Genomic DNA, 11,378 nt, shown 5'->3' on the forward strand with positions numbered 1-11,378 from the left:
GAGAGAGAGAGAGAGAGAGAGAGAGAGAGAGAGAGAGAGAGAGAGAGAGATCCAAGGGGAGGGAAGGAGAGGGAGAGAGGGAGATGAGGTGCAGGATTCAGCCCGCTACACCTAGCAAGGCAGGTGATGACATAGGCAATTGCTAGGTCCTTGAGGGCAGGCCAGCTGGATTGCCTGCAAGCTAACAATCAGCTTGACTCTGTGGAGCATAACCCCCAAATAGGCAACTCTCTGGGATTCTTGGCAGTCTGGGAAGGTAGAATAATGAGGGATAAGGGACAGTCTTCATGGGCCGACCATGTCATGCCACCCAACATGTGCCTGTGGTCACGTGACTGCTCTAGGTGCAGTTGTTGAGAAGCCTTGGGGTTTATTCACTCCTGTTCTTGCACAGAGGTGGTAAAAGGGACGGATTTGAGGTATCTGCTAAGCACTGTGGGGTTGCTCAAAGCACAGTTGGCAGTTTTCCCAGGTACTAATGAGATAACGTCTACCTGCTGCATTTTACAAGGCAAGGCAGGGAACCGCAGTTGTTACTTGGCTCTGTGGCCTTGCAACTTGAAATTATCTTCAGTGTGACAGAGGAGTAAGAGCGCGGGGCCTCAGGATTCCTGCCTTCAAAACAGTTTTGGCATCCAAGGCTTCCGTCTGATGAGATGCTGCCTGAGCTCTCTAGGCTAAGGCCCGAGAAAGCTTTTTGTAAACCAGGCTGCCTTCTACAAAGGCTAGTTGTCCTTTTGTTTGTGCATTGCTAAAGTCCCGCCCCCATCTTAGATCTAGCGAGGAAGTGGAAGGGGAGATGCTGGAGAGGACGTTCGCTCGCTGTACAGATTGCGTTTCTCTGTGCAGAGCTGCAATGGTGTGCATTATCCTGAGGCCTTTTTCTTCCGGGCAGGCTCGAGAGGCAGAGTATGAAGCTGAGCAGGAGAAAATCCGGAGGGAGAAAGAGAAGGAGATCGCCCGCCTGAGGGCCTTGCAGGAGAAGGCGCAGGATTATCAAGCAGAGCAGGTATCTACTTCCTCTCTCCCTCCCACTCCCGGAAGCCATCCCTTGACAGCCTGTAAAGTGGCCTGCAGGGTGGAGGCATAAAAGAGAGGATGCCTGCTGTCTAGCCTTCAAAAATATAACCGCAGACAAATGTCATTTAATCGTGGGGGATGTCTCTTGGAAAAAGCACCTGAAGAGGAAGGGTGGGCCCTTTCCCATTGTCCACGGCAGCCGGAAGAGAGCAGAAGTATGCACTTAGGTTCTAGAGAAAGTTTTTGACTGCTACATAAAGAGGATTTTTCCAACCTTTACTGACTAATGAAACGTCACCAGGGGAAATGTGGCATCTCTATCATTAGCAGTTTTTAAAGTTAAAAGCAACTCCAGGAGTCCGAGGAGGTGCTCAAGGAACCGGGAAAGAATAAGGATGAGGGCTAGGACAAGGTGACCCTTTGGGGAAATCTTCTGACCCTAAAGAATCTATGCCAGGATTCCATTCTTCCTTAGGCAGAATGGAGTCTGTATGTCAGTGACTATCTCCGGCTCTTTTGTATCCTCATAGCTCCCCTGTCTACCCCCCCCCCGTGCACCCCCCCTCCCCTGCCTGCTTTCTTAGGATGCCTTGAGGGCCAAGCGCAACCAGGAGGTTGCAGATCGAGAGTGGCGCCGAAAGGAAAAGGAAAACGCGCAGAAGAAGATAGAGACGGAGGAAAAGCTGCGCAAAAGCCGGTTGGAGCAGGTGGCATTCAAGGAACACACGCTGGCCGTTCAGGTTCAGCGGGACCGAGATGAGTTCGAGAGGATCCTTCGGTAGGAGATGCCCAGAGAACCCTGGCTTCCTTTCCCTTGTTGAAGGATGACAGGAGTGTGCTCAGGGGACGGTGTGTGGTGGATGGAGAGGAGATTCCTGCCATGGTAATAGGAAGGTGCACATCTATCTGTCTTGATCATGTTGCTGCAGTCATCCTGACTAGATGGCTGGCTGAGCTATTTTAACACCATTCGAGCCAGAAAATGTTCTGATTAGAGAATTGGAAAAGTTCATCTGGAAGTGTTTACGGAACTGAGGGTTATTTATCCTGTATCAGTAACGGTGTAAAGAAAGGTCCCTCCTGCCGCCCTTACGTCCCACATCCTAGGGAGACTGAGTAGGAGAAGCCTAGAAGAGATGGAGGATTCATCCAGACACTAAGGATTGTGTCATTAGAGCAAGACTTTGAGGGCATCTTTGCCATTGGTTTGACTCATAGCTGGTGATCAACATGCGTTGAAGACTCTGTCTAGGTATCATGAAGCTCATTAGAAGTGAGTGAACACTGTCTGTGCCTGATCCACCCGAAGGCTTCCAGAGACTCCTGTTTGGGTGGGCATCTTCTACATCTCTCTCTCTCTCTGCTGCTTGGCGGCTAGCATCTCTTTACTGTTTGTTGTTTCCGTTCAATGATGATTTCAGCCTGCACGCAAGGGCCAAGGACTCACACTGCCTACTCTTCTGGTCCTCCCTCAGAGCAGCAGGCTTCCTTCTCTGTTCTCCTTCCTCCCAGTCAGATGTACCACCTCCAGACCTGATCCGACTGGGCACCACTTCCTTTGTGCTTTGTTTCAACGTCTGGAAAATAAGATTTTAAAAAAAGGAGGGGTAGGGGAACAAACCAAAGAAAATTTGCATTTGGAGAACTTGAAGTTACAGAAGTTATGCTCAAATGAAGCAGAATCGACTAGCACCCAGTCATCTTGGTGTCTGGGACCTGGGTCCTTACTATTGGAGCTGTCTCAGTCAGGAGCAAGCCAGGCCAGGCTCCTGGACCTTGAAGGAGGCAGAGCAGACCTTCTCCCCAAGAACAACACTCCTGGATTTTCATAGGATCTTGCCCCTGCTTGTTCCCACTGACTGAGATGCCTTTTGGCTCTTCTGCTTTTCCTGCCCCTCACCCCTGACACTTGGGTTGTGCTGTGGTCACCAGACACCTGGTAATGAAGAGAGCCTCCCCCAAACCCCCACAGAGCCTGCCATTGGGCTCCAGATTGCCTTCCAGGTGTCTCCCGGTGCCTCTGTGCCCTTGGACAGCTGTGTGCCTTTGGCAGGCACTAATAAACATTAATGGGATGAATTCCAAGCCCTACTTTTGCTCCTGACCCACTTGACTCTGCTTTGCTGGGTCTGCCTGGAGCATAGACACTAGCCAGCTATTAAACTCCATCCAGCTCTTTGGAGAAGTCCATCTTCTCCTGCTGTCCTGGCTTAGCATCCAGACCTAGTGTCTCCACACCAGGTGACTTCCACGATAGATGCCTTTACTTGGGGAGTGTCCCTGCCACAGTCAGCAATCCAGATTCTCTTACTTCAAAAGCGTGACCTTCAGTGCAGCCTGCATATGGACTTCCTGGTTCTGATCAGGAGATCCTGAACTTTCAGACTGTTGACTGGCCAAATCAAGACCTTTAGAAAACAATACTGACATTTAGGCGACACCCTAACAGGTTGTGATTTAAGCGGTTGGGGGCAAGTGACTCCAGCATGCAGCCAGAACCCACAAGTGCTGCTTTGCCCTGTGGCACGACCAGTGTATCACTTACTTTGTTTGCTTACTGCCATGACAAAATGCTCAGCGAAAGCATTTTGAAGAAGGGCTTATTTCGGCTTGTGGTTTGAAGGGACATGGTGCATCCTGGCGGGAAAGCCATGGCACGGAGGTGACCAGTCACACCACATTCAAGAAGCAGACAGAAAAAAATTAAAAAAAAAATCTGCTGGTACTCAGCTCCCCTTCTCCATCAAAAACTATCCAGTCTAGGACCCCAGTCCATAGGATGGTGCTGTCCAAATTCAGGAGGAGTCTCTCCCCCTCAGTTAAACCTCTCTGGAACCCCAACCCTAGACATGTCCTCTTCTAGGTGAGCCTAGTGCCTAGTCAAGCCGACAGTGGAGATTCACTGAGTCTCTCCTCATTTGGATTTTTCAGCTGCCCACCAACCCCAGCAGCTCTCTAGTAACTCTAGTAGCTCTGTCCGCCAACCCCAGCTCTCTCTCTTTCCCAGCTTTCCCTTTTCTGTTATCCGATCACTTTGATGCGAATGAACACCAGGAAGCTGATCTACACACAGTTATCACAAGCAGGGGGAGCACACCTGCCTGAGATCCGTGGGCTGTGGGCACTTGACGTGTGTGTAACTGTAGAGGTGTGTGGTCACCAGCGCGCTTCCCTTCCTGTGTACTGGGAAAGGCTCCGTGGGGCTGTGGGGTTTGGGGGAGGTGTCTGTTTGGCCAGACGAGCTGCTCGGACTTGGGAGGGCTCGCTGTGTGTGGTGGATTTCGGAAGACGGTAAGGAGATGAATAAGTGACGAGGTCTTTGGTAATGGGAGGAGGGGTGAGCTTTGTTTTGGTGTGAGCAAGCCTGTGGAGAAAAGCAGGTGAGAATTCCCTGCCTGAGATAGTTTTACAATTTGGTTTTGATTGTACCGAGAAGAAATCCAGTATTAGGTTAGATGGCCTCTGACCAAATTTCTTTGAGACGTAAATATATTTCATTTGAGCGTCTTTGGATGCCATTAGAGATTTTCTACCTGATAGCAGAGTCTAGGAAGTATTGTTATGGAAGGCATCCGTAGAAGGAATGTGAGACCATGAATCAGTAAGAGAAGAGAGAGACATCAGCCCGAGTTCTTGCCTTCTTCCAGCAACCAAAGTAGGGCTAACCTTATAGACGATGTTTCCTTACTCTGGTATGGTTTTGTTGATGTTATAATTGTAAGGGAGGCAAGGAAGGAAGTTAACTTAGAACAGGCCGGAGAAGAGTTACATGCATCATTAGAAGAAAGAGAAGAAATAGCTCTCGGAGGGCGAAATCCTGGTTGTAGGACCCAGCTACGTAATTTACAGAGACCAGTGAGTGTTTTGACTGTGGAGATTTTTGTTTAAAATATACTAAGGAGTTGGAGAGCTATCTAGCAAATAAGAGCATTGGCTGGTATTTTTGTTTGTTTGTTTTTGTTTTTGTTTTTTTGTTTTGTTTTTAGAGGATCCAGGTTCAATCCCTGTCACCCACATGGTAGCTCACAATGGTCTGTAACTCCAGTCCCAGGGCATCCGATGCCCACCTTTAGACTCTGAGGGCATCAGGCATAGATGTCGTGCACAAACACATGTGTAGGCAAAACACGCACACATAAAATGAAAAACAATTAGAAATTAGTAAGAATGTCAACACTGTGGCATATGATAATGTATTTGGGTCTGTCTGGGGAGAGGAGCCACACAGTGGACACTTTTAGTCTGGGGCCTGAGACCTCGAGGTTGGACAGCTGTGGACTTTGAAGCATGACCACTGAGGGGGTCAGCCCAGGAGCCCAGCCAATCGTATTCCTTTTGTCCCTTCCCCAGTGCTCAGAGAGAACAGATTGAGAAGGAGAAGCAGGAGCAGGAGAAGAAGGCCAAGGGGTGCCTCCAGCATGCCAACGAGCTCCGACGGCAGGTGCGTGAGAACCAGCAGAAACATGTGCAGAACCGGCTTGCTACCTTCGAAGAGGGCCGCCGCCTCAAGGAAGAAGCTGAGAAGCGCCGTGAGCGCATTGAGGACATCAAGAAACAGAAGCTGGAAGAGCTGAGGTGTGCTGGGGTCCTTTCTCTCTTTCCTCTTTTCTTTCCCAAAGAGGTGGCAGGCATAGCAGGCTGGAAACATCCAGTGGAAGGGTTTTCGGCCCTAGGTTGCCCTCTGGTAGAAGCTTCTGGGACGGGGTCTCCTTGGCTCACTGGCAGCTCCTTGGCAGTGTGTTAGGGTCTTGACTGGAAAGTACTTGGTGGTACATCAGCGGTGCCAATGTGCCAGCTAGAGGCAACCTGTAGGAACTGCTTGGGGTACAGGACCCCAGGTTCTGGAAGCCCAGGGCATGTTTTCTCCTGTCACACCTTTGGTAAGTACCCTACTTACATATGCCTGGCATTTCTCCTGGCAGAGCCACCGGCCTTCCTGAGAAGTACTGCATCGAAGTTGAGCGTAAAGCCAACATCCTGCCAGCCACTTCTGTCAACTGACGGGGAGCCTCAATGGTCTCTGGGAGAGCACGGATTCAGCTTGGTCTCCGAGGCATCCAACTTGCTGCTAACCTAGACATTTCATAGTTACAGATTAAAGCTATTCTATTCTCTAAGGGACAGCTCCACTTCACTGCTGTGGGGATGGGGGATACCAATGGGCACTGAAGGTAGATCAAATTACCGCGGACCTGGATGCGGGAGGGCTGTCGCTCAGGGGTAAGAACCAGATGGTGTTCTGGTGGGGTTTTCGCTCCTAAACAGTGGAATCCATTTTCTCTGGCTGGGGGAGAGGGAAAGGGGCAGGTTCCTGGCCTTTTTGTAATCATATGACGATATTCTTGTCTCTCCACTGACCCTGTATCCATGTCATAGGAATTTGGGGCCACTGAGGCAAGAGTTAGAGCTCTGCTTTTGTCAAGGGCTGGTGAAAGGGGTGCACTGGGCTGAGCTGGAGGAGAAGGAGGAGCATGGGTAGCTGGGACTGGCTTGTCCTGGGCTCCTGACTGTGACTCAGACCACACATATGGCGGGGGCAGTATGTGAGCCCAGGGCTCAATGCTCTGGACTGCATCCTTTCCTGCTTAGATCCCTTTCAGTTCCAGGCAGCAGTACAGCACGGAGGCACACCCAGGACACAGCTCCTCACCCAAATACAGCTGACCCTCAGTCATGGCTCTGCCCTCCTCGGTTTGCTTTATCCCGTGAGTGGGCCTCCTCAAATCCAGGTCTGTTGGAAAACCTTCCTGCTTTGCTCCAGTCTATGCCTATTTACACATTCGCTCTTCAGGTACTTACTGAACGCTTGTTATACCACGAGCCATCTGGGTACTCAAGTCTACTGCAGTCGACATGGTCCCCCTTTTGGAAGCTTCTCGTTTGTGCTGATTCTTCCCTCAGCTTTCGTACATCTTTAGAACATCTCAAACGTGCCCTTTAGGATGGCCCTGGCATTTTCAGAAGGCGCTTGAGCATCAAGCCTTCCATTTTGAACAGCAACACCACCTTTCAATGATGGAGTCACTTCTCTGTCCTGGAAGGAAGGGCTTCCATTTAAAACCATCAGCATGGTGCCCATCTCTCCACCCCTAGACCCTTACTCCATCTCTCAAACTCAGCCTAGTCTTGTCTCCATGAAGTCCGCACCAAGGAGGAGAGGACAGTGGCCGAGTGCGTCCTGGGTGTTTACAAGCCAGGTTACAAGGGCCTGGGGCAAGAGTCCTCTTTTCATAGTGCCCAAGGAGAGTCACAAGCTGCTTCCTGTCTTTCCTCTTCCTCAGGACTTCCCCAGTCACCCTCTCCACCTTCCTCAACTAGAAGACTATTGCTTTTATACAACTAGGTGGGAAGCTCCATTGGATGAGGGGAAAAAACCCCTAACTCAATGCCCTCCAATCTAGAGATGTGTATCCATTCCTTCCTAAAGGTCTTGGGAGATGTGGTACCTAGCCCATGATAAGAGAGAAAGCATTAATGCTGTCACCAAGGATTCTAGTCTGCCTCTAGCTGGCACATTGGCACCGCTAATTGTTCAGTTGATGCTGGGACCACAGAACAAACCTCATCTATTTCAGAGGACCTTCCTTCTCAAGAATGTCAGAACCATCGTTGGTACCTGCTATTTGTTTGGTTCTATGCCCACTGTCTGCAGAGCTGAAAAGAATGGGTCTGCTGTGCTGTGCAAGCCAGGGAGGAAAGAGGTGTAAGACAAGCCTGGCGATTGACGAGGGCAGCTGCTGGGAGACTTGCAGAGCCCACAGCCCCTGAGCGAGACAGACTGGAAAGGGTTTAGGCCCAGGGATAAAAGTCTGACTCTGGAGAAGGGACTGTAGCCAACTAAGAATGTGAAGATGGGTGGGTCTGTGAGAGATGGTTCTGCAGTTAAGAGCACCAATTGCTTCTCTAGAGGTTCAATTTCCAGCACCCACATGGCAGCTCACCCTGGTGTCTAACTCCAGTTCCAGGGGATATATGGTACCAGGCATGCATGTGGTGCACACTTCTGTGCATGCAGGCAAAATACCTGTACACATAAAATAAACAATCTTTAAAAAAAAGAAACTAACCATATATATGTATATACACATAAACACACATAAAGATGGTTTGGGAGAGAATCTCAACACAGAGGATTGCCCCTCTAGTCCCATTAACTTTTTCAAATTGGCCCATGATGTGGAGGAGGGGTTTGATACCTTCTCTAAGGATTCGTGAGAGGCTTTTCACAGACTTTGGTAGCCTCCAGAATCAGCTGGCTCATTGCCTAGAGCCCAGCTCCTCTAAGCGGGACAGTTCTGAGAGCTGTGGGTCTTGGACAGCTCCACATTATTACCTCTTATAAGTTAAGGTGCTCTTTCTAAGGTGCTTTGTGGCGGTGATTTTTTTTTTTTTTTAATTACTGGGGAATGAATGGGAGCCTCACATACACCAGGCAAGCACTCTATTATCAAGCTGTCTCTCCAGCCCCTCTCTAGTCCTCTTAATGGTGATTGGCAGTAGGACTAGTTCCATACAGAAAGAAGTCAGTAACCTGGCTGAAGTAGGTGGGTCCCTTCTGTGGCAACAGTGGTTGAGTCAGTAGGAAGTGGGGTGAACACACAGTCTATGGGGCAGGGGCTGAAGTGAGGTGGGGTACCCGCAGACTCTGCAGTCAGGAGTGACCAGCCTCAGCCTTGCCTCTAAAGGTTAACTCTTGACCCTTTGCTGAGCTCTTTCTCCTAGGGAAGCTTCCGCTGACCTTATGCTCAGAGGCACAAGTGGTTTTGTGTTTCCCTCCAAGCCACAGAACGACCTTGGGGTTTTCTGGGAAGCTGCAGAGGGCAGTGGGAGGGACTGGGGCTGGGGGTGGGGCTGGGGGTGGCGACCAGGAGATAAGTAGGAAGTGTCCTGGTGTTGGTGCATTTTCTTTGTTCATGTAAAGTTTTTCTGGTGTGTGTTTGTTTTTGTTTCGAGTACTCAAACTATTAGTAACTTAGTTATGGCAGATTTTTTTTTTTTTTTTTTTGAGATAGCCCCCTCCATAGCTGTGGATATCCTGGAACTCACTATGTACACCAGGATGGTTTCTAACTCACAGAGATCCATTCACCTGTCTCTACCTCCCAAGTTCTGAGATTAAAAGCATGCACTACTACATCAGGCTCAGACTCTTTTATTTACTGCATTTATATTGTCTTATATAGAAAGGTACAGATTATCGCCCAAGGATCTCACAGCCTGTCTTATGCCCCTGGAATCCGTCAGACTGGATTGGTCCAGCCTAGGAAACCCAGTGGCTGGGTACTCGGGTAGAACACAAAGTCAGATCTGCAAGCAGCTGTGTCTCAGGCACATATGTCCCAGCTCCTGCCTGGGCTCCATGCCCTACCTGCCCACGTGAGCCTGTTGCCAGGCTCTGCGGTGGCTTGGGGGGGGGTTGGGGGCGGGGCGGTCTCTGAACCTTTGCAACTGCTCCAGCTGGGTGTGACTCTGCTGCCGGCTCTGGTGGCCTAGCCACACAGTCCCTGACTCAGTGGGATGCCGGGATGTCCTTTGGTGCTCCTGAAAGCTTCAGCACCCCTGTGTGTGACTTGGGTCACAGCTGGGCATTAATTGGTCTCAGTAAAAGCACTTTGAATAGGCTCGGATGAAAGGGGCTCTCAGAGTTCAAAGCTCTGCAGGGTTTTGGGGGTGAGGAAAGGTGGCAGCTGTTTAGGTGACAGAAGAAAGAAGACGCTGAAGTCTCAGACAAGAAGTCTGGGTACACAGGCTTGGAGGCTTAGGGACAACAGAGAGTTCCTCACTTTCTGTTCTTTCGACCACACCCCTCCTGCTACATTCTTGCGAAGCCTGGAATCTCCCATGGTCAAGGCAACTAACTACTTACTGGAGACCTCAGGTCCCTTCCACATCTCTCTCCATGCACTTAGGTGTGTCCCAGGAAATCACGATTTACTTATCCTTAAAGAGTGCACCCCCTTTCCTGTGCTTTAATGCCCACAGCTCTTGCCCTTGCCCCCGTGTCTCTTGACACTCAAACTCCTGCATCCGTACCAATATCCTCCCTGAAAAGGGTGGCCACTGCCTCAGTGGCTTTGATGACTTTGGCGCTGGGGCAGTGCTGCAGCTGAAGCAGTGACTTTCTCAGCCTCCCAAGAGGAGGAGGTAAGGAAGGGAGGTGGGCTGGGGAGGGAGGGCCTGGGAGAAACTCCTCAGAGTCTGTGAATCCCCCCCCCCCCCCACGGCTGCTGGAGAATGTCTGTTTCTGGGCTAATGAGAAGGAGCACCACCAAATCACAAGAACGTGTGGCTGGAGGAGACCTAGGAGAATCGCCAGAGTCCCAGTCTTCTTTGTAAGCCTTAGGCAAATGGTTGCAGAACCCGCCTTGCGTTCCCTGAGAGAGAAGGTGCCCACTACCTACCTGCTAATGGAACCCAGAAAGCACCGTGTCTCTTCCTGTGTGTGTGTGTGTGTGTGTGTGTGTGTGTGTGTGTGTGTGTGTGTGTGACATGCACAGCCCTAGCCTCACTCTGGGGCCACACTAAACAGGTGCACAATCTAGAAGACAGACGCTCTCCGTATCCATCCACTCTGCACGGCGAGCCCTACGTGGGACAGTGCCGGTGGTTCTGGAAACTGGGCTTTGCAGAGGCTTCCGGGAAAGCATGGGAAGGAGGAACCTGGAAGAGGGGGAGGGGAGGCGTCCTCTTTACTCTCGGGCAGGGCCTTTGGCTCTCCTGAGAGTTAACACTTCCCTCTCCAGCCAGGCCTGGCTGAGCTGAGACAAGCCCCACCTTCTCTCAATCCAGTCCTTTATTCAGGTATCCAGGCAACAGGAAACAAACAGGGAGGGCAGAAGGAGGGCCTGTCTGGTCAGGCTTAGTGGGAAAAGCTCTGAACCCCATACCAGCTTTCTTCCGATGCCTCTCTCTACCCCTGCCTCTCTGGGCAGTTGTTTAGAGCAGGCCAGGCCTGGGACCACCCTGGGGGTTGAGGGGACCACAGCTTCTCTTTGAAGATATGTGATGGGAAAGTCCAAGTATTGAAGCAAAAGCAAATTTTATTCCTACAAGTCCAAAAGCCAAGGCCCCACTGGACATACAGAGATTAATACATCACAGAATCTGTCTCCACACACGGGGGCGCATGGTTCGGGCCAATCAATCTGAGTTGCAGAATCAGTCCTGAGGACCTGGCTACGATCCCAGGGAAGTACTCCGTAGGTTTCGAGTCGAAGGTTCCAAGAGGTTTAGTGCTCAAGGATTTTATCTACTCTGTCCAAAAATAATCACCAGCTGTCACTCCTGGTTTCATTTTTCGAAATTGTGCCTGGCAGGACCCTGGCTTACTTCCCAAGCACCGAGACACAGCTCCAGCC

The 11,378-nt window shown here is 50.6% G+C and overlaps 1 protein-coding gene across 1 annotated transcript in view; it reads left to right on the forward strand.

The window, feature by feature from the left end:
• Cfap45 (cilia and flagella associated protein 45) overlaps positions 1-6,076 on the forward strand; it is a 24,701-nt gene extending 18,625 nt beyond the window's left edge. The window contains 4 exon segments of the mRNA XM_021198590.2: positions 896-1,009; positions 1,605-1,798; positions 5,371-5,595; positions 5,943-6,076. Coding sequence (XP_021054249.1) covers positions 896-1,009; positions 1,605-1,798; positions 5,371-5,595; positions 5,943-6,021 — 612 coding nt within the window. The 3' untranslated portion in view covers positions 6,022-6,076.
• The last annotated feature ends 5,302 nt before the right edge of the window (positions 6,077-11,378 follow it).

Source organism: Mus pahari, chromosome 5, assembly GCF_900095145.1.
Source record: "Mus pahari chromosome 5, PAHARI_EIJ_v1.1, whole genome shotgun sequence".
NCBI classification, from domain to species: domain Eukaryota; kingdom Metazoa; phylum Chordata; class Mammalia; order Rodentia; family Muridae; genus Mus; species Mus pahari.